Raw genomic sequence first — 23428 nt, forward strand, 5'->3', positions numbered from 1 at the left:
TAATAAGAGTAAGCACAGGTTTGCACAAACAAATGCCCACACAATCCCTCCCGCCGTCTGACCCTGGATTCCAATCAACTTACGTCACAGCACAGGAAAGCACACAAGTCTTCAGGGAAGCGTCCCACACACACACGGATCCCAAGCGTTTGCCCAGATTACCTTGCCCAACGCAATTTGCAATTGCTCTCAAGCCCCATTTTATGCCAGTTACAAATCTTCATCACTGTCAGCTGTCCTCCTTAACCCGGGCGTTTCCTCATCACTTTCCTCGTCAGAGCTGGAACACCTCTGACTACGCCCAACAGCATCTCCAGCTGTGGATCCCGTCCCATCCCTCCAGCTAAACCATGGGTCTAATCCTGAAGGTCCCCATTCATCTTCTGTCCCATCATGGCCAGTGGCACCCACTTCCTCCCTTACCCGAGTCCAATCCATCTCATCCTCCTCTGAGCTAACCAGCCCCTCCTCCATTCTCTCCGTAAACCCTTCGAAAGACTCCTCGTCAGATGGTGCTGCAAATATGTCTCGCAGTCTTTTTCTCTCTCGCTCCTCGAGAGTATCTGACTCTCGAGGAGTCTTACGCCCACGTCTGTCAGTAACAGAGCCATGAGGCTCAATCATAACACTATCCCCTCTCACAAAGGCCTCCTCCCCCGATGGCGGAGAAGTGGCAGTGATACCCTCCGCTATAGCACCACGACGACTAGAGGTATCAAGTTTCAACAGCGAACGATGAAAGACTGGATGGACCTTTAAACTAGACGGTAAACGCAAACGAAACGCAACAGAAGAAATCTTTTTAACGATAGGAAAGGGACCCAAATACCGAGGCGCAAACTTTCCCCCAGCCTGTTTAATATGTTTGGAAGATAACCACACCAAATCCCCTTCTTCCAACTCCTCCCCTGCCTGCCTGTGGCGGTCAGCCTGAGTCTTCTGCGTTGCCTTAGCTTCCAACAGTAAGCGACGGGCAACATCATGCAATGCAGCCATTTCCGAAGAGCGGTACACAGGGTCCGAAGAGACCACATTGGTCGACGGCGCCACACCTCCCCGTGGGTGAAAACCATAAGTTAGCTCAAATGGCGTATGCTGACTAGACGTGTGCACCGCATTGTTGTAAGCAAATTCCGCCACCGGTAACCACTTTACCCAAGCCGTGGGTTGATCTAAACAAAAACAACGCAGATACTGCTCTAAGAGCCCATTAACCCGTTCCGACTGTCCATCCGTTTGCGGATGGAAAGCTGAAGACACGTTTAACTTAGTCCCCAAACACTCATGGAAGTGTTTCCAAAAGCGTGACACAAATTGCGGAGCCCTATCTGAAATAATCACCTCGGGTGCTCCGTGCAAACGATAGATGTGCTTTGTAAATAGTAAGGCCAACGTAGGGGCCGCCGGAATGGTTGAACAAGGAATAAAATGAGCCAGTTTACTAAATAAATCCACCACCACCCAAATACAAGTATAACCCCCAGACTTAGGCAAATCTGAAATAAAATCCATGGAAATGATTTGCCATGGCCTCTCCGGAACAGGTAAAGACGATAACAACCCTCTAGGGCGCCCAACAGGCGTCTTACTCTGCTGACAAACGGCGCAGCTGTCACAAAAGCGCAGAATGTCTTGCCGCATCTTTGGCCACCAGTAGCTCCTGGTGATAAGCTGTACGGTCTTGAACCTGCCAAAGTGCCCAGCCATGGGTTCGTCATGGTGGGCTCTAATCACCTCCAACCTGAGGGTCCCTACTGGTACGTAAACCTGCCCCCTACGCACCAATACCCCGTCTTGATCCTGGAGATGCGGCAGTATGGTACGGTTACCTGCAGAGAGCAGCATCAGTTGCTCCTGAGTCCACACATCATCCTTCTGAGCCTCAAGGATCTGGTCATGTAACCCAAGCTCATTATCTACAACACACAGAGAGGCAGTAGGCAAGATGGTCTGACATACTACCTGCTCATTGGTCTTAAATTCCGGCTTGCGGGATAAAGCATCGGCCCGCAAGTTTGCCTTCCCCTCCACGAACTGCACCTTGAAGTTAAACCTGGAGAAAAACAAAGCCCAGCGGATTTGACGCTGGTTTAACTTCTTTGCTGTTTGCAAGTGCTCTAAGTTCTTGTGATCAGATCTGACCACGATCTGGTGCCGTGCCCCTTCAAGCCAGTGCCGCCACACCTCAAACGCCACCTTAATCGCCAACAACTCCTTCTCCCATATGGTATAGTTCTGCTCGAAGGGTGTTAGTTGCCGCGAGTAAAATCCACAGGGACGCAAGGTCCCTGAGGAATCCTTCTGAGACAATACAGCCCCCAACGCGTAGCTAGAAGCGTCCGCTTCTACCACGAACGGTCTGTCAACATCAGGATGGGTTAGTATGTTGTCCGATTGAAAACTAGACTTTAGTTGTAGAAACGCCTCGTGAGCTTCCCGCCCCCACACAAATGGCTGTTTCTTGCGCAGAAGCTGCGTCAAAGGTACCGTGAGCTTTGCAAAATTCGGAATAAACTCCCGGTAGTAATTAGCGAAACCCAAGAACCTTTGTACATCCTTCTTAGTCTTCAGCTCCTGCCATGAGTTGACGGCGTCAACCTTATGTGGGTCCATTTTAAGTTCCCTACCTGACACTACATGACCTAGGAACTCCACTTCAGGCACATGAAAGACGCACTTGGAAGCCTTGGCGAAAAGCCCATTAGCCCGCAGTCGGTGCAGAACCTGCTTGACATGTTGACGATGTTCTTTCTCGTCCTTAGAAAAAATCAAGATATCATCCAAATAAATCACTAAAAATTGGTCAATTAGGTCCCTGAACACATCGTTCATGAACCTCTGGAATACCGCAGGAGCATTACAAAGCCCAAAAGGCATGACTCGGAACTCGTGGCATCCGAAACACGTGTTAAATGCCGTCTTCCATTCATCCCCTTCCCGTATACGGATTAAGTTATAGGCCCCCCGCAGGTCAAGCTTGGTAAAGACCTTAGCCCCTTGCACCCTTGATAACAGTTCCGAGATTAAAGGCAGCGGGTACCTATCCCGAATGGTGTATTTGTTTAGGATCCGATAATCGCAGACCAACCTAAGTTCCCCAGTCTTTTTGGCTACAAAGAATACCGGTGCCGCAGTTGGAGAACTAGATGGGCGAATAAACCCCTTGGCTAAATTTTCATCTAGAAACTCCCGCAAAGCTTGCCTTTCCGGTACAGTCAAGGCATACAGCCTCCCTGCTGGCAGTTTCGCACCTTCTGCCAACTTGATGGCGCAATCATATGGCCTGTGCGGTGGTAATTTGTCCGCTTCTCTTTTACAAAATACATCAGAGAACTCCCCATACTCAGCAGGCACTCCCTCCATATCAGAATGAGTAACATTTAGAGTGCAACAATCCTGCCTCTTTAAGATCACTTTACGTGTTGCCCAATCTACATGTGGGTTTACTACAGCTAGCCAATCCATCCCCAGGATCACATCATATCTAGGCAAGCTCGTAATATCCCACACAAACGTTCCCGTTACTCCCTGCACCTCCCACGTTACTGCTGAGGTTTCATGGTTAACCACCCCAGTCTCCAGCAGTCTCCCATCTGCTCCTTCCACCCACACGTCGCATGCCTTGCGCACTCTAGGAATGCCATGCTTCTTAGCAAACTCAATATCTACATAGGAGACCGTAGCCCCTGAGTCCAGCAGTGCCAAAGTAGAAACAAGTTCCCTTCCCCCAACAGATAATGTAATGGGTACGAAAACATGCTTCCTCCCCTCAGTTGACTGCTTGAGGAGCCCTAGTGCGTTGGACTCACGTCGCACTAGGGCTGGCCTTTTCCCGAAAGCTGGGAAGGTTTCACATTACAATTTTTGGCAAAATGCCCAGCATTCCCACAGTACAAACACAAGCCCAGCTGCCTCCTACGGCTCTTTTCCTCTGTAGACAGCTTTTTAAAGACCCCAAGCTCCATGGGCTCTTCCCCCATCACCACAGGTGCCCTGGTTACATGCATGGGTGGCGCACACATTGCTTTTGAGTGTTTACGAGCCTCGAACCTTGCGTCTAAACGCAGCACCTTAGCTACTAAGGCGTCCCAGCTTTCAGCCGGCTCCAAGCGTGCTAATTCATCCTGGAGCATATCACTTAACCCGGCAGTAAATAAAAGCATGAATGCATTTTCCCCCCAATCCAGCTGGTGGCGATACAGGTTAAACTTATTTAAGTAATCCAAAACAGTCCCCTTTCCCTGTTTCAACCGATACAGAGCCCACCCAGCGTTCTCCGTGCGGAGAGGATCCCCAAAAGTATCAGTTAACAACTTTTTGAAATTATTCAAATTGTCCTTGACTGGGTCATTTCCCAAAATTAAATTAGTGGCCCATTGTCCTGCGGGACCGGTCAACAAACTCAAAATAAAGGCCACCTTGCTAGTGTCTGTAGGAAAAGCATGAGCACTGAGCTGAGAAAAATAAAGCTCCACTTGTGCCAAAAAGGTTGGCAACTTGCACCTGGTTCCGTCAAAGCGTTCAGGAGTCAAAACATGTCCTTTCACAGCCTGAGCTGTTTGGATAACGGTACAAGCCGTTTGCAATTGGTCTACTTTGGCCCTTAACTCATCCATCGTCTTCCTGACGGGTTTATTGCTGCAATAAACTTTTTAATGGCGTTGGGCAATCTGTCAAGGACAGAACGCCACAAGATTCAAAGTAACAGAGTTTATTAGATTACAGAACTCAAAAATGCCCGTAAAACACAAGGGCCAGGCAGTTTTTGCCTTTAGGAGCAAAAAGGGGCAAAAGTAAATGTTCAAAAGATAAACCGGATTAAACCGGAGTTTAATCCGGGTAAAAACAAACTGCTTGCTTCAGCCTGGGTATAAACGAAACGAAAGCCAAGGAACAAAAGATACAAAGAATGCAACTAATTGGCAGCAGATTCCTCTCTGCTGCCAACACTGTGCTTAGAGTAACTTGCGTCGCTCCCCCACACACACAGCAGACAGGATCTCCAACACGAGTAAATCAGCCAAGGATTGTAGCAGTTGAGTAGACCAGTTCCGTTCCGTAGATCAAAGCCAGAAGCAGACGTTTGTAGTTTTTCCAAGTCCAAGAAGGGGGGAAGACAAGCCGTGGTCAGTTCAGTCCAAGTTCTCAAAGCAGGAGATGGCGTCCGTCAAGAAGACGACGGAAGGTCAAGCTAATAAGAGTAAGCACAGGTTTGCACAAACAAATGCCCACACAATCCCTCCCGCCGTCTGACCCTGGATTCCAATCAACTTACGTCACAGCACAGGAAAGCACACAAGTCTTCAGGGAAGCGTCCCACACACACACGGATCCCAAGCGTTTGCCCAGATTACCTTGCCCAACGCAATTTGCAATTGCTCTCAAGCCCCATTTTATGCCAGTTACAAATCTTCATCACTGTCAGCTGTCCTCCTTAACCCGGGCGTTTCCTCATCACTTTCCTCGTCAGAGCTGGAACACCTCTGACTACGCCCAACAGCATCTCCAGCTGTGGATCCCGTCCCATCCCTCCAGCTAAACCATGGGTCTAATCCTGAAGGTCCCCATTCATCTTCTGTCCCATCATGGCCAGTGGCACCCACTTCCTCCCTTACCCGAGTCCAATCCATCTCATCCTCCTCTGAGCTAACCAGCCCCTCCTCCATTCTCTCCGTAAACCCTTCGAAAGACTCCTCGTCAGATGGTGCTGCAAATATGTCTCGCAGTCTTTTTCTCTCTCGCTCCTCGAGAGTATCTGACTCTCGAGGAGTCTTACGCCCACGTCTGTCAGTAACAGAGCCATGAGGCTCAATCATAACAGCATGGCTGTTCTGTACTATTGTAGTTGACCAGCAAAGGATTCCCCTTGGAAGGAGTCAGGCAGTGGACAGTACATTTATATACATATACAGTACTAGCTGTGCCCGGCAACACGTTGCTGTGGCATAGTCCTAAGTGGGGTTTTCTTTGTGGCATTCAAGGTGGCCTAGAAAGGATTCCCCTAGGTATGAAGCAGCCAGGCTTCGAAGCTGCAAGGCTATTCAATGGTATTCAAGTTGGACAACAATGGAGTCTCCTAGGTATGAAGCAGCCAGGCTTTGAAGCTGGAAGGGTATTCAATGGTATTCAAGTCGGGTAACAATGGAGTCCCCTAGGTATGAAGCAGCCAGGCTTTGAAGCTATAAGATAACTCCTTGGAAAGCAATGAGTATTTTGGCCAAATTTGGTGTGATTTGGCCCAGTAGTTTTGTTGTTAACTTGGTCCTAATTATGCACATTATATTTACATAGAGAGAGATACACACACACACATATATATATATATATATATATGTATATCGTATCATCTTGTACATCGTGGAGCCCCTGGTGGCGCAATGGGTTCAACCCTTGTGCTGGCAGGACTGCTGACTGAAAGGTCAGCGGTTCAAATCCAGGGAGTGGGATGAGCTCCCGTCTGTCAGCTCCGGCTTCTCATGCAGGGACATGAGAGACGCCTCCCACAGGATGGTAACACATCCGGATGTCCCCTGGGCAACGTCCTCGCAGACGGCCAATTCTCTCACACCAGAAGCAACTTGCAGTTTCTCAAGTCGCTCCTGACATGGAAAAAAAATCTCGTATATCACACCATATGACAGGCAACCCCCAAGTTATGAAAAACAACAACAACAGTACTTTATTTATAACCTCTCTCCCCAAGGGGACTCCAATTACAGTGACAAAGTTTTCAGTGCCGAAAACAAACAAACAACAAACCAAAACAGTGGATAAAACAACCTCAATATAAAATAATAAACTAACAACCCCCCCCCCCCGAAAGTTAAACATTAAATAAACATAATATAACATGTCACACACATTTACCACATGATGAATTCTTAGACTAAAAGGCATTAAAGACAAGATCAGTTCTGTAGGATTGTTCTTAAGTTGAATTTGTATGTAAGGCAGAAGAGGGACATTTTAAAAAATTATATTAATATTATATTCTGTTTTCTGTTTTATTTTCTATTTTATTATCTTATTTACTTATAATATTATCATTTATATCATTGATTTTATTTAATTATTTATTTATCCTCCTGACTTATGTTGCATATGGTATGTTTTGTTTAATATTTTTATTTACTTTGTTTGTGTTGTTTATGGCACTGATTTATTATAGTGTTGCTTATTACTTTAATTTATTATATTGTATTTATATTTTATATTAATTATATTCTATCATATTTGTATTATATTTCATATTTTATTTTATGTTATTTTTAATTTTATTTACTTATTATGTATCATTTATATTTTTTATTTATTTATTCTCTGTGTTGCTTATGGTACTTGTGGTTTAACATCATTTTTATTGGAGCCGCGGTGGTTTAACCTTTGTGCCGGCTGAAGGACTGACTTGAAGGTTAGCAGTTCGAATCCGCGAGACGGGGTGAGCTCCTGTCTGTCAGCTCTAGCTTGTGGGGATAGGAGAGAAGCTTCTTAGCAACCCATCTGGGCAATGTCCTTTGGGCAACGTCTCTGTAGACTGCCAATTCTCTCACACCAAAAGTGACTTGCAGTGACTGACACAATAAAAAAATCTTTTTTATTTACTTTGTTTACATTTTTCTGTCACTTTTTTTTTGGTTTTTTTAAAAATCTATTTGTTTTATGTTAATTTGGACGTTTATTTCTGTATTATTATTATTATTATTATGTTATTTATTTATTCTGTTTATTTTATGTTATTTTAGGATGTTTATTTCTGGATTATTATGTTATTTATTTATTTCAATTTCAATTCATCCTGTTCTTCTCCCCGCTATGCGATCTGCCCTGAAGGCTCGAGGAAGTGACCGGTGCTGCTCCGGGTCCAAATGGCCTTCCCCCGGAAACAGCAGCAGACGCCAGGCTCCAGCGGTGAGTGAGTGAGTGAATGGGGCGGGATCAGGGTGCACTCTTTGCATGCTCAGAGGCATCGCTCTCTGCATTCTGGGCATTGCTGCCCATTCAAGAGGGCTGACTCCCCGAAGGAGGCTGCCTTGGCCACGGAGGAGGTTGGGCCTCAGCTGAGCCTCCAGCTCCAGGGGCAGCCCGTCTTGGAACAGGGCTCCTTCCAGAAGCTTCCTGATGTCCCGGCATTTGGGGCAAAAAGTGTGTGTGTGCCTCAGTGTCTCTTCCGGAATCATGGACCTTCCTTCCTTTCCTTCTTCTCTTCCTTCCTTGCTCCCATCCTAACCTCTTCCTTCCTTCCTTCCTTCCTTCCTTCCTTCCTTCCTTCCTTCCTTCCTTCCTTCTCTTCCTTCCTTCCTTCCTTCCTTCCTTCCTTCCTTCCTTCCTTCCTTCCTTCCTTCCTTCCTTCCTTCCTTCCTCTTTCTTTTCTTTTTCTCTCCCTCCGTCCCTTCCCACCCTCCCTTCCTTTGTTCTTTCTTCCTTCCTTTCTCTCTCTCTTCCTTCCTCTCCACCCTTCCTTCCTCTTGCTCCCTCTCCTCCTCCATTCCCCACTTCCTTTCTTACCTCCGTCCCTCAATTTCTTCCTCTCTTCCATTCTCTCTCTCCTTTTTTCCCCTCCCTCCTTTTTTGCTCTCTCCCTTCCTGTCCTTCCTTCCATCTCCCCTCCCTCTCTCCTTCACTCCCTTTCTTCCTTTTTCCTTCCTCCCTTCCTTCCTTCCTTCCTTCCTTCCTTCCTTCCTTCCTTCCTTCCTTCCTTCCTTCCTCTCTTCCTCCTTCTTTCATTTTCTTTCTTACTTTCTCTCTCCCCCCCCTCCCTCCCTCCTCCCTTCCTCTTCCTTTCCTTCTTCCCTTCCCTCCTTGCTCCCATCCTAACCTCTTTCCTTTCCCCTTTCTTTTCTTTTCCTCTCTCGCTCTCACCCTTCCTTCCTCTCTTCCTTTTCCCCTTCCTCTCTGCCTCCATCCCTCCCTTCTTTTTTTGCTCTCTTCCCTTCCCTGTCTTGCTCCCTCCATTTCTTCCTTCTTTCCCACCCTTCCTTCTTCTCCCTCCCTTCCTTCTGTCATTCTCCTCTTTCTTCCTTCCTTCCTTTCTTTCTTTCCTCCCTCCTTTTCTTCCTCTCTTCCATTCTCTGTCTCCCACTCCCTCCCTCATTTTTGCTCTCTTCCTTCCTCTTTCCTCCCTCTTCCCCTTCCCTCCCTTCCTCTTCCTTTCCTTCTTTTCTTCCTTCCCTCCTTCCCTTCTTTTTTTTGCTCTCTTCCCTTCTCTCTCTCTTCCTCCCTCCCTTCTTTTCTTCCTTCCTTCCCACTCTGCCTTCCTTTCATTCCCTCCCTCTTTCCCTTCCTCTCTTTCATTCTCTGTCTCTCTCTCCCTTCCTTCTTCCTTTCCTCCCTCCCTCCTTCCCTTTTTCTTTTGCCCTCTCCCCTTCCCTCTCTCCCTTCCTCTCTTCCTCTCTCCCTCCCCTCTTCTTTTGCTCTCATCCTTTCTCCCTCCTCCTCCCCACCCTTCTGTTCTCTCATTCTCCTCTTCCTCCCTCCTTTTTTGTTCTCGTCCTTCCTCTTCTCTCTCTCTTCCTCCCTCCCTTTCTCCCTTCCCACCCTTCTTATCTTTCTCCCTCCTTCCCTCCTTCTTTTTCCCTCTTCCTTCCTCTCTTTTCCACCCTCCCTCTCTCCCTTTCCTCCCTCCCTCTCACTCCCTTCTTCCCCTCTTTCCTTCCTTCCTTCCCCCTTCCCATTGCAGCTCCCTGGCCTCCCTGCTCTGCTCCTGGCTGGAGGGCTTCCCGGAGGACTTTGCCCGCCTGGAGCCCGCCTTGCAAGGGCGGCTGCTCTCCTGGCTGCGCTGGGCCCTGGGCAGGGGCTCCGGCCCCGAGAAGGCCCTGCTGCTCCTCCCGGCCCCTGAGGGGCCCAACAAGGGGCCTCCGCCCACAGGGACCCCCACGAGGGAGGACGACGCAGGGGAGGAGCCGGACCCCCACTTCATCCTGGGGCTGCAGGCCGAGGACGTGGCCGCCCACCTCACCGCCACCGATGCCGTGAGTCCCTCCCCTTTGCTTCCGGATCCAGCAAACAGGGTGGTCTAGATGGCCCCAAGGGGCCCCTACAGCACCACCACCAACCTATACAGTCCTCCCCTTTCTCTAATGTTTTCAATCTAGATCAGGCATGGGCCAACTTGGGTCCTCCAGGTGTTTTGGACTCCAACTCCCACAATTCCCAACAGCCAGTCTTTGAAGTTCAATCTTGAGTAGTGTTAGGGATTCCTCTTCTTCAGAAGAGGAAAGGGAGCAGGAAAGTGTTCATGAATCTGAGGGTGAGTTGGAATCTGAGGAGGAGATTTTACAAGTACCCACTTTTCAGGAGAGGCGAAAGGAAACAGAGCAGAGACGTCGTTCAGCTAGATTAGCTGCCAGAAATGCAGCTGAGTAATTAGGAACTGCCCTAGCAGCTGTGAGGGGAGTCAGGGCTATAAAGCAGAAGCAGGTGCAGCCAGCTCTTGCTGGGAACAAACTGACTCTAATGTCTTCACTCCCCTTGTGCCTGCTTCGAGCCTGCATCTGGGAAACTGCTCCTAAGGATTTATTGCTGTTCCTTTGTCTGAAGTAAGACTGTTATTTGATTTGGGAATTTATCAGAGACTAAGAATTGTGTTTGCCATAAGACTTCCTTGCTTCCTTTGGCATTATTCCACTGAGTGAGCTGTACTTTATGTTTTGCTGAAGTAAAGCAGTTTTCATATTCTTACCACAGTGTGCTAAGGCTGTTCTTGAAAGACAAAATAGGACAAGTAAATCAGTAGGTACCACTTTGGCAGGAAGGTAACAACACTCCATGCAGTCATGCCTGTGGCTACATAACCTAGGAGGTGTCTATGGACAGTGCATCTTAGAAATGGAGTCGAGCACCAACCTCCAGAGTTGAGCACCATCCCTCAGAGCCAGAAGGGGAAGCCTTTACCTTTATCTGTGTTATGGTTGTTTCCAGGCATTGAATGTTTGCCTTGGTGTTTGTGTGTGCTGGAATGCGCCCTGAGTCCCTTCGGGGTGATAGGGCAGAATACAAATGAAGTGCTTATTATTATTCTCCTCGCAGGCGCTCTTCCTGGGCGTGGTCCCGCAGGAGTGCCTGGGCTCGCTGTGGTCGCGCCGGGACAAGAAGGGCCACGAGCGGGACTGCCCCTCCGTCCGGGCCACGGTGGCCCAGTTCAACCGCGTGGCCACGGCCGTGGTCTTCTCCTGCCTGGCCGACACCGCCCTGAGGGCCGCCCAGCGCGCTCGCCTCCTCGAGAAGTGGATCCGCGTGGCCGAGGTGAGCCCGTGTGACACAGCCACCCCTTGCAGTTGAATTGCAGTGCAGCAAGTGGAGTCCAGGACTGGTCAGTCTCACCCTCGTTTGCTTCCTCTCTCTCCTCCTCAGGAGTGCTTCCTCCTCCGGAACTTCTCCTCCCTGTACGCTGTGGTCTCCGCTCTCCATTCGACTCCCATCCACCGGCTCAAGAGGACGTGGGAGGAGACCTCCAGGTGGGAACACACAGCCCCTTCCCTTTAAATGCCCCCCACCCTTTTAAATCTATGATGTATGGTTTCAGTGATGTTGTATGAAAGGAATGAATAAGTGAGAGCTCATAATTTTGAAGATATCATCCTAAGGAACAAGGCCTGGAAAACAACTACAATTCATGGGCTGTAATTAAAATTTATAGTACAGTAGAGTCTCACTTATCCAACATAAACGGGCCGGCAGAACGTTGGATAAGCGAATATGTTGGATAATAATGTTTTTATTGCTGTGTTTGTCATGTGTTTTATAATGATCGTGATTTTTAATGCCTTTTAAATTTACTTGTGTGTTTTTGTAAAACCGTATACTGTATGCTGGTTTTATATCTGTAAGCCGCCCCGAGTCCCTCTGGGGAGATGGTGGCGGGATACAAAAATATTATTATTATTATTATTATTATTATTATTATTATTATTATTATTATAAGGAGAGATTTAGGAAAAGCCTATTAAACATCAAATTAGGTTATGATTTTACAAACTAAGCAACAAAACATCATGTTATACAACAAATTTGACAGAAAAAAGTAGTTCAATACGCAGTAATGCTATGTAGTAATTACTGTATTTATGAATTTAGCACCAAAATATCACGATGTATTGAAAACATTGACTACAAAAATGCGTTGGATAATCCAGAATATTGGATAAGTGAGACTCTACTGTATTTATGTTCTGCCCTTCTTTCTCACCCCAAAGGGGACTCAGGGCGGATCACAATGCACATATACATGGCAAACATTCAATGCCATTCTTAGACATACAACACAAATAGAGACAATTCAGCATTTTCCAACTTCTGGCTTCAGGAGGTTATGCTTGATTCCGGCCACATGGGGAGCTGTCGCTTCATCCACTATGACGCTGAGTCCTTTTGATCGTAATATTTCCTCCTTGCTCTTTGATCGCCGACAGTTTTATGGTGTCGTAAATTAAATTAACCTCCCCGCATTAAGTGGTCCCTAATTTATCTATGGGGGCCCTGATGGCACAGTGTGTTAAAGCGCTGAGCTGCTGAACTTGTAGACCAAAAGGTCCCAGGTTCAAATCCCGGGATCGGAGTGAGTGCCCGCTGTTAGCCCCAGCTCCTGCCAACCTAGCAGTTCCAAAACATGCAAATGTGAGTAGATACCGCTCCAGCAGGAAGGTAACGGCATTCCATGCAGTCATGCCAGTGGCCACATGACCTTGGAGGTGTCTACGGACAACACCGGCTCTTCGGCTTAGAAATGGAGATGAGCACCAACCCCCAGAGTCGGTCACGACTGGACTTAACATCAGGGGAAACCTTTACCTTTAATTTATCTACTCACAGCAACAGCTGTTTTTGAACTGCTTAGGTGGACAGTAAGCTAGGCTATTAAACAGTAGCGCGCTCAATCCGACTCAGGCTTCGATCTGTAGACCTTTCGGTCAGCAGTGATCTATTGCTGCTGGTGATTAATCAGCTGCACCACAGCCTGGTCCTTTGCTGATAACAACTGTGACAAATGATTAACTGTTGACATTACTGACTTGATAAACTTTTGGGGAAAAATAACATGTTCACATTAATCAAAGACAGAGACATTTTCTTTTAAATTAAGAAACTGTTTACAAGATTCCTTACATTTAGAAGGAAGTCAACACAAGCCTTGGTTTGCTAACACCAATCCAGAAGAGTCAACATCTGCCAGGAAACTGATATGGAATCAACGTGTTCCAGGATGTCATTAATTTGCAGCTTTGCAACATATTGCTATAATAAGTGACCTTATGACAATTCAAAAAGTGTGGCAGATTGGAGGAGTCTGGTCCAGCCGCCATGCTCTATGGAAAGAGATGGAGTACTTTGGAGAGTGTCAGATTTGCAAAGAAGCATCTGGTCACTTTGCCTCCTTTTCTCAAGGGAAGAGGAAGGAGTGCGTTTTGGAGTCATTTTATGTTGCACGGAGTCAGGTTCTGCTATAGAGGAAACAGGGATTCTGATCCTTAGCATTGTTCTTAGGGGGAAAAGATGCATTTTGAGTTTTGGAAGTTTTGGAATTATGTGTGGCAGGCTGCAAGGAAGCAGGGCAGCGTTTCTCAACCTGGGGGTCGGGACCCCTTGTGTGTGTGTGGGGGGGGGGGGGGGGGTTCTGCAAAGACCAGTATTTTCTGTTGGTCCTGGGGGGTTCTGTGTGGGAAGTTCTATCTATTCTATTGTTGGTGGGGTTCAAGGGGCTATAGTAGGTGAACTATACATCCCAGCAACTACAACTCCCAAATGTCAAGGTCTGTTTTCTCCAAACTCCACCAGTGTTCAAATTTTGGCACATTGAGTATTGGTGCCAAGTTTGGTCCAGATCCATCATAGTTTGGAGTCCACAGTGCTCTCTGGATGTAGGTGAACTACAACTCCAAAACTCAAGGTCAGTGCCCACCAAACCCTCCCAATATTTGGTCATGGGAGTTCTGTGTGCCAGATTGGTTCAATTCCATCGTTGGTGGAGTTCAGAATGCACTTTGATTGTAGGTAAACTATAAATCCCAGCAACTACAACTCCCAAATGGCAAAATCAACCCCTCCCCCCTCTCAGTATTCAAATTTGGGCTTATTGGGTATTTGTGCCAAATTTGGTCCAGATGAATGAAAATATATCCTGCATATCAGATATTACGATTCATAACAGTAGCAAAATGACAGTAATGAAATAGCAACGAAAACAATTGTATGGTTGGGGGTCTCCACAACATAAGGAGCTGTGTGAAGGGGTCGTGGCATTAAGACAGTTGTTTATATATGCTTTTAATCTTGTTCATGTTTTGTCTTTTGGGCTTGGCCCCATGTTAGCCGCCCCAAGTCCCCTTGGGGAGATGGAGGCAATATAGAAAAATAAATTATTATTATTATTATTATTTTATTATGACACAGCAAACAAGATAGATATGCTGGATTTCGTATCACAAAATCACAAGTCGAACACTTCCCAAGTGTCTAGGACTGTGTGATGTATTTTCGGATGATGCACGCAGATCCCAGTTGGGTGGCCTTTTGCAGTTGGCAGATTGTGATTTTATCAATGTCTATTGTTTCCAAATTATTATTATTATTATTATTATTATTATTATTATTATTATTATTATTATTATATAACTGCTGAAGCAGGGTCTGGCCTAACAGGTGTTCTTCTCCAGGAGGTGACGAAGGAAAAATGATACTGTATGCATGAGGATAAATGTATGAACATGTGCATGCATGCTGAGTAAAAATGTAAACTCTTTTGTCTGTTTGTTAGCCAATGTAATAGGTTGTTTGTGGAGTTCAGTATAGTTACATAGGATCTGTATGTCTGTATGTCTAAATGTCCTGTAAAAGTTCTCATCTGTGAATCCCTCTGAAGAGCTCCTTAAGGAGCTGTGGATGTTTATCTCAGGGAAGAGAAGGCTGAGAGAGACGCAGATCTTGGAACGGATGTCACGTTGAAGGAAGGCCAAGCTTCGTTTCCGCTGCTGGGACACAATGTGGATTGAAATGGCAGGAAAAGAGGCTCCCGCTCAGGATTAGGAAGCACTTCCTCTTGGGCTGTTGGGAGGGAATGACTTCTGACACACAACAGACAGCTGCCAGATAAGCTTTGTTATAAAACAAATAACAATGGGCGATGTTTGTGCTGATTTGCAGCCTTCAGCTTCAGTGGGGTGTCTTCTTGGCTGATGCCCACAGTGTCAACCAGTGTTAATAACAACTATCTATCTGGAAGCGAAGAATTTAGTCTTGTGAACTTCCTTCTCCGATCTGCTCAACCAGAGCAAGATTTTTCTCCTGAACCCACAATAGAGTCTCCTTCCTTCTCTGGAGGTTTTCAAACAGCGGCTGGAAGGCCATCTGTCAAGAAGACTTGGATGGTAGAATTACTTTATTGCATTTTGTGTAATTGCTGCACTACTAGTGCTTTTATAAGCCTCTCCGAGTCCCTTCTGGGAGATGGTGGCGGGATATAAATAAAGATTTATGTATTATTATATTATTTATATTAGGTTAGACTAGATTGTTATGAATAACTTTTCAATAACTTAAAAGCATCTGTTCTTTTTATTGCAGTTTCAGTGTGAGAGGTAGATAATAACTTTTACAGAACAACAAAGAACAACATTGGACATACAGACATACAGATTCTATGCAACTACATTGGATTCACAAACAACCTACAGTTAGATGTGTTGTCGAAGGCTTTCATGGCCGGGATCACAGGGTTGTTGTATGTCTTTCGGGTTGTGTGGCCATATTCCAGAAGTATTCTCTCCTGACGTTTCACCCACATCTATGGCAGGCATCCTCAGAAGTTGTGAGGCATAGATAAACTAAGCAAGGAAGGTAAATATATATCTGTGGAGAGTCCAGGGTGTGACAAGAGTCCTTTGTCAGTTGGAAGCCAGTTAATGTTGCAATTAATCACCCTAATTAGCATTGGAAAGGTTTGTCTCTTGCCTCGAGGGCATCCTTTGTTCAGAGTCATTAGCCGTCCTTGGGGCTCCTCTGCCCTCAGAGTGTTGTTTCCCATCTACTATTCTGATTTTTGAGTTTTTTAAATACTGATAGCCAGATTTTGTTCATTTCCATGGTTTCCTCCTTTCTGTTGAAATTGTCCACATGCTTGTGGATTTCTATGGCTTCTCTGTGTAGTCTGACATGATAGTTGTTGGAATGGTCCAGCATTTCTACAGTTAAATTGGCTAACAAACAAACAAAGGGGGGATTACATTTTCACTCCACATTCACACACATGTACATACATTCATCATGCATCCAAAGATTATCATATCTTTTCTCCCTCCTTGGAGAAGCACCTGCTCAGGCCAGGCCCTGCTTCCTCTGCAGCCTGCCAACACAAAATGCCAAAACTCCAAAATGCATCCATTTTTCCCCAAGAACAATGCCAAGGATCAGACTCCTGTTTCCATACAACAGAACGGACTCCCTGCAACACATACCATGACTCCAAAATGCACTCCTTCCTCTTCCCTTGAGAAAAGGAGGCCCCAAAAGTGGCCAGACTCTGTGCTCCATTGCGGATCTGACACTCCCATACACCATCTCCACTGAGCATGGCGGGTGAACAGCGTCTCTGTCTGTCACAATTTCTGGATTGTCGTAATGTCACTTATAGAGCAATATTTTGCTGATGCTGTCCCAAAGTTGTCATGAATGAGAGACATCTTCCATTTTGGCTCTATCTCAGCTTCCTTGACTCTTCTTGATTGGTGTTGGCCTTGTGTTGACTTCCTTCTTAACAGTTGCAAACATTTCCTTAACTTGATGTAAACATTTCTCTTATCACTGTCACAGTTCTTATCACAGATTACCAGGCAGGTCAACTATTTCAGATCTCATTAACAACTTTTAATTACAGGGTTGTTGTATGTTTTCCGGGCTGTATGGCCATGTTCCAGAAGATCCCAGCCATGAAAGCCTTCGACAACACATTGAACTTTTAATTACAATTCAGCAAGTAGGTAGTTAATCATTGTAGGCCTTAATATTTTTGAACGGTGTCTCCAGAATTATTAACTCTCATTCATTCATCTTCCATTCAATTCATTCATGCCCACATATAATATATTCATATTTTTGTCACTAGATGGCCTTTGGGGGTCCCTCCAAACTCTGATTCTATCTTCACCACTTTTGCTGCTGCCGACACGCTGTTTTGGACAGATTCCTTAGCTTCCGTCCTTCTAAAAAAATAGGGAATTGTGTTGTCGAAGGCTTTCATGGCCAGAATCACTTGGTTGCTGTGAGTTTTCCAGGCTGTCTGGCCATGTTCCAGAAGCATTCTCTCCTGACATTTCTCCTACATCTATGGGAGGCATCCTCTGAGGTTGTGACATCTGTTGGAAACCAGTCAAGTGGGGTTTGAATATCTGCGGAAAGTCCAGGGTGGGAGAAATAACCCTTTTCCGTTGAAGGCAAGTGTGAATGTTGCCATTGGCCACCTTGATTAGCATTGAATAGCCTTGCAGCTTCAAGGCCTGGCTGCTTCCTGCCTGGGGGGATCCTTTGTTAGGAGGTATTAGCTGGCCCTGAATGTTTCTTGTCTGGAATTCCTGGATGTTGTTCTTTATTTAATGTCCTGATTTTAGACGACCCACTGGTTGGACTAACAATCCTTCCCACTTTTTGAGCTACTTTTACAACGTCTTGGTTTCTCTCTTTTCCTCCCCCTTTGTCCCTAGCTGGCTTCCACTGTTGGAAACTGAGCAGGTAATAATAATAATAATACATTTGATCCATTCTCCTTATCTACAGGGACTGCCTTCGCTGCTACGAGGAGCTGAGCGCTGTCTGCTCCGAGGAGGACAACTACAGCCAAAGCCGGAGGCTCCTCTTCCAGGTTTGTGCAGAGCTGTTCCATGGCCACGTTGCCCTCGGTTCTTGTGACAGGGAGTCTGTAATGAAGTACGAATTTTTGGTTTACAGATGTTATGTTTAATTGTGTGTTTGTGCTTTAAAGGGGTAAGTATTACAGTTATTGCATCTCAGCACTCAGAGGCTGGTTGCCATGGAGAAGTAGGTGGAGCCAACTGCCGTTTAGTTGAAGAAGTGCAGAGTTTAAAAAAGAGAGTCAGTCTGTGCTCCGATGAGGCACAGGGAAGATTGATCCTAGGTTGATGGGATCAGGGAGACTCAATTGTTCATTTTAAAATAAGTTTGGTGACTTATTTAATGTAGTCTGTGTCCTGGTAAGGAACAAAGAATCTGTGATCGTATATCACAGGAGTGACTGTGGTTTAAAAGTAGCAGAAAAAGAAGTGACACTTTAGAGAGTTTGACTCATCTCATTCTAGTATTGTAACTGTTAATAAAATACCTCTAAGTGAGAAACATCATTGTAACCACTAAGCTCTGTGCCTGAATAAACTTGTTCTAGTTTTTCCAACATAGAAGCCTCTGTCATATATATTATAAACCAAGTTACGCTACCATCTAAAGTGAATAATAATAATAATAATAATATTTTATTTTTCTATCCCGAGAAAGATAAAAAGTAAAAGGTCTCCTCCCTGAGTCTTTGGTGGTTACATCTTCACAATTGGTGGCAGTCGTGATTAGCTCCTTTACAGAGTCCCACCGGGCCTTGTCTGGAAGAGGGAGTCTCCACTTGAGGGAGGAACCCAGGCCAGATCTGTGTGCATCTGCGCTGAGAACAAGTGCAGCATTGATTCAATGCTATGCAGTCCTGGGAGTTGCAGTTTCACAAGTCCTTTAGCAAACGGTGCTTGGGCCTCACTGAACTGCGACTCCCAGGATCCCATTAAGCCCGGGTAGTCCAAGCCCAATAACAACAACATTCGTTCTACCGTATAGATCAAGTATGGGCAAACTTGGGCTCTCCCTGCAGGTGTTTTGGACTTCAACTCCCATCATTCCTGGCCTCAGGCCCTTTCCTTTTCCCCCTCAGCCGCTTAAGCTGAGTCCCCTTGGGGAGGTAGAGTGGAATATAAATAAAATGTTGTTGTTGTTATGAGTCTAATCTTCCTCTCTGTGCTTCTCTTGCAGGAAGGAGCCCCCCGAGGATCCCCCGGCATGGAGCCCACCCAGCGGCGGCACCACCATCACCATCACCGGCGGTCCCTGGAGCAGCGCCCCACGGTACAGCGCCCCACAGCATGGGGTAGCCTTGGGGCTTTCTAACCAAGGACAATGGGAGCTATAGACACTCGGATGCTATTCTGGGGAGGGGACGTAGTGGGCGTGGCTTCCTCCACTGCTGACCCCTCCTCTTTCTCTCTCCCCCCAACCACACAGGGAGTGGTCCCTTACCTGGGCACATTCCTGAAGGACCTGGTGATGCTGGATGCGGCCACAAAGAACCGGCTGAAGGTGAGCAGAAAGGGAGGGGGTTGGTGGTTGGATTGACGGGCAGGACCCCCACCCAAAATGGGGTGCTGCATCCACACTGCAGAATTAATGCAGGTTGACCCCATGATAGCAGATCGCAGAAACAAGCACATATTCTGTTACATTTCAGCCCATTTTAATACAGTGCAACCCTGAACTCAAAAATACACATGAGTCAGTTATGGCTTTGAATAGAAAATACAATAGTTTATTCACTTTAGTTCAACAATAATACAAAGCAAATCAGAATAGTTGATCTCACCAGAGTAGAACAACAAACACTTTCTTCAGGGAGTCTTCCTCCTTCTATGGCAGGAAGCAAGAATAGTACACAGTTCAGTGTATGTCTTCTTTGTTGAAAATAAGATGCTCTTGAGTTGTAGTTTAGAGAAGCAGCCTTTCTTGGCATTGACTGTAGCTTCTGTTTCCAGCTTCTGAACGCCGCAGGTCAGCTCCCAGCAACAAAGCAGCCACCTGCAGACGCAAGGCTTTGTTTTATGCAGTCAGCAGATAGCACACCCAGCTAAGCCATAACAGCTGTTTTCCTGCTGTAATAAAATGGTTATTTAGCAAAAAGGTTTTAGTAAACTGTTAGTAGCGACAGGCTCAATGCTTGGGGGTCCTGGGAGACACTACATTGCGAGGTCTTCTGCCTTCTCTGCCAAAGAGGGTTGTTGAGGCGGGATAGGTCATGATTTATAGTTTTCCATCCCCTCCCGGGTTTGCTGCACAATTATTTATTTATAGCATTTATATTCTGCCCTTCTTTCTCACCCCGAAGGGGACTCAGGGCGGATCACATTACACATATTAGGCAAACATTCAATGCCTTTTAACACAGGACAAAGACAAACAACAACATAGCTCCGAGCGGGCCTCGAACTTATGACCTCCTGGTCAGTGATTCATTGCACTTAATTGCACTGGCTTGCTCTCCCGTCTGCACCACAGCCCCGTTCAGTTCAATAGACTGAACGTCTCAAAGGCAAGCAGCGAAAATGAACTCCTACACAGCAGAGTGCTTTTCAGTTGTCTGCAGTGCATAACTGCGCTGTCTGACGTTGTTAGGAAAACTCTCTGAGTCAGTTTTCATCCAAACTCACAGGAGGCTTTTAATCTTGACTCATTGCTCTGTGAACAAAATATATACACACAGATCAGGATTTGAGGGGACCAAAAGACATTTGTTGTAACTAGAAAACTCCAAAGAAACAATACTTTAAATACAAACGACACCACAATGCTGTGTTTGTAATGAAACTGTGTTCTGTTAAGTTTGTCTTTATCTGCCTCTATTTACTTTTAATGGCTGTGTTTTGATATTAATATCAGGTCCATATAGTTGTTGATAATGGGATACATACAATGTGAGTTAGGCCTGTCTTTCATAGCAAGTCTCAAGCAACCAGAAACTGCATTTATCCAGCATCTATCCATCCCCATCAGTGCCCATTAACTGAGACTCTACTGTCATCATGATGATGATTTAGACTAGCTGTACCCAGGCACGCATTGCTGTGGCCCAGTCTGGTTAATGGGAAAGAAAGGATTGAGAAAGAGCAGGTTTTTCACATATATGTGATTAGATGGATGGATGGATGGATGGATATAGACCTCTTTCTTTCTTTGCCCTCCCTAAGGGAGAGGCCCTAGGTCCCTCCCAGAGAGCGACCCAAATGCCCCCTCCTCTCTATTATTGCTGCTGTAGGTCTTGTTAGTGGGTGGGTGGGGCCCCAAAGACGCCCCCCTCCCTAAGCGTAAGGAGGGTCCTCCTAAACGCCTCACTTCCCTTCCCTTTCCTCTCAGTCACTCATCCTCAAGCCTCCCTGGAGGCCTCTTCCGCCTTTGCCATTGTTTCAGAAGCAATTCCCGTTGGGGCCAGTCTCCAAGGCGGAAGGAAAGGCCCTTCTTCCCCCCCCCCCCCCCCCACCTTCCTCCCTTCCCTTTCCCCCACCACTTCTAGCTTTGCCTCAACCCTCGCCATCTCCCCACTCCCTTCTCCTCCTTCCTTAAACAGTTTGTAGTACAGCTGCTATTGCTCATTTGTCCACCAGATGGTACTGTTTGTGAGCCAATGCATAGTTTTACCTATCTCAGGTCTGACAGGTGTGTAATAGTAGGTATGTGAATACCTTAAAACACTCGCGAGTTTGAATGCTACGTTGTGTCCAAATTTCGACGCAATCGGTGAAGTAGTTTGGGAGATATGAGGTCCCTCACAAAGGGACATTACATTTTTATTTCTATAAATAATAATGTATAGAGTCTATGGATTAAATAGAGCAGTAAGAGCTAAAATAAGATATTGAAGGACAATCACTATCAAGGGTCAAAGTCATGCATTAAAATCTTTGTAGACTATTCTTAGAAGTCCCATTGCATACAAGGTGGGAGTTTGACAAGAAGGGAGGTCAGGATGCAGAATCTCCGTGTGTCCTTCCCTCCTACTAAGCCCGTCTCTCTCTTTCTGCTTCAGAACGGCTACATCAACTTTGAGAAGCACCGAAAGGTAAAGGGAAAAGCGGGGGGAACTCGGAGCCCCTGACCCTCCTGTGGGGCTCCTGCCAAGAAGGCCAACCTCTCCCCTTCTTCCCCAAATGCCTTCTCCCAGGAGTTTGAGATCATGACCCAGCTGCGCCTGCTGCAGGCCAACTGCCGCAACTACGCCTTGAGCCCGGACCCTTCTCTCCAGCGCTGGTTCCAGGGCCTGCCCAGCCTCAGCGAGACCCAAAGGTGCGTCATCACATGGAAAATAACAACAATAATGCATTTGGGATTGAAGCAATTCCTCTCTGGCCCATATTTATATCAGCTATTCCTTTCTATCTATACACTGCCCTCTTGTGGTTACATCTGAGCACTGCATTCATAGAAACATAGAGGCCAAGCAGCTGATCCTTTCTATATACTGCCCTCTTGTGACTGCTTCTGAGCGATGCATACATACCTAGAGGCCAGCAGATGATCCTTGTTGTCTATACACTGCCCTTTTGTTGTTACTTCTGAGCGATGCTTATATACATATAGTTGGTGGGAGGTTATTGGGCTGTATGGCCATGTTCTTTCCTAACGTTTCACCTGCATCTGTGGCTGGCATCATCAGAGATTCTGTTCAACCTCCAAAGATGGAAGATTTGTTGTCTTAACGCTTTGGTTTTCAAAGTAGGAATCCTAAGCAGGCAGCTATTGTAATGCTCACCATTTTTGGCCAAATTACAGAGTGCACTTTTTGCTGCTGTGCATTATATTTGCCAGCAAATACAGGGTTTTTTGGTTTCACAGTTTTGAAAACTACATACTGCCCTCTTGTGGTTGCTTCCAAGCTCTGCATACATAGAAACATAGAGGCCAGCAGCTGATCCTTTCTATCTCTATACAGCCCTGTTATGGTTGCTTCCAAGCACTGAATATTGGACTTGTGCATTTGCATGGAATGACTTACTGTTTCTGTTTGTTTCATTCATATGGCCCCATTTCCTGTGCCATCCAACACTTATGGAAATAGGCGCCTACACAAATGGGCTTTTCCGTCCAAGGTCCGAAAAAAACAAAAACGTTCCAGGCATTGGGTGGCAAAGCGCCAGGTCCTGTGAGCCAGGACTATGAGCCATCGAGCACTTGATGCTGCAATTGAGCGCTTGATGGCTCATAGGCCTGGCTTGCAGGGCCTACAATTGAGTCAGGCCTATAAGACATTGAGTGCTCGGTGCTCGTAGGCCCGGCAGGCAGGGCCTATGAGCATCAGGCGCCCAGCGCTTAGCTGAAGGTCCTACAAGCCGGGGCCTACAGCCAAGAGCCAAAAATCAGTCGACCAAATTGCAACTGTTTCCCTCTGCCTTTCGTTTCACTGTTTCTTTTGTTCCCATGGGGTTGTACCATTCCGTTAAATCCAGATGGACGAAACGATATAAAACCACAAAAGAAATAGCTGAACCTGGATTCGGGCCCTACTCTACTGCATATATACATCTGTGGAGGCCAGCAGCTGATCCTTTCTATCTCTATACTTCCCTCTTGTGGCTGCTTCTAAGTACTGCTTATATAGAAACATAGAGGCCAGCAACTAATCCTTTCT

At 46.2% G+C, this 23428-nt stretch overlaps 1 protein-coding gene across 3 annotated transcripts in view; it reads left to right on the forward strand.

Annotated features, from left to right (window-relative positions):
• rgl2 (ral guanine nucleotide dissociation stimulator like 2) overlaps nucleotides 1-23428 on the forward strand; it is a 59299-nt gene that overhangs the window by 15632 nt on the left and 20239 nt on the right. For all 3 annotated transcript variants that reach the window (XM_062972710.1, XM_062972712.1, XM_062972711.1), the window contains 9 exons: nucleotides 7831-7908; nucleotides 9677-9968; nucleotides 11026-11241; nucleotides 11350-11453; nucleotides 17761-17845; nucleotides 19012-19104; nucleotides 19261-19335; nucleotides 21830-21862; nucleotides 21965-22086. In XM_062972710.1, coding sequence (XP_062828780.1) covers nucleotides 7831-7908; nucleotides 9677-9968; nucleotides 11026-11241; nucleotides 11350-11453; nucleotides 17761-17845; nucleotides 19012-19104; nucleotides 19261-19335; nucleotides 21830-21862; nucleotides 21965-22086 — 1098 coding nt within the window. The remainder of the gene's footprint in view (nucleotides 1-7830; nucleotides 7909-9676; nucleotides 9969-11025; nucleotides 11242-11349; nucleotides 11454-17760; nucleotides 17846-19011; nucleotides 19105-19260; nucleotides 19336-21829; nucleotides 21863-21964; nucleotides 22087-23428) is intronic.

The sequence above is a fragment of the Anolis carolinensis genome, chromosome 2 (assembly GCF_035594765.1).
Source record: "Anolis carolinensis isolate JA03-04 chromosome 2, rAnoCar3.1.pri, whole genome shotgun sequence".
In the NCBI taxonomy this organism is placed as follows: Eukaryota; Metazoa; Chordata; class Lepidosauria; order Squamata; family Dactyloidae; genus Anolis; species Anolis carolinensis.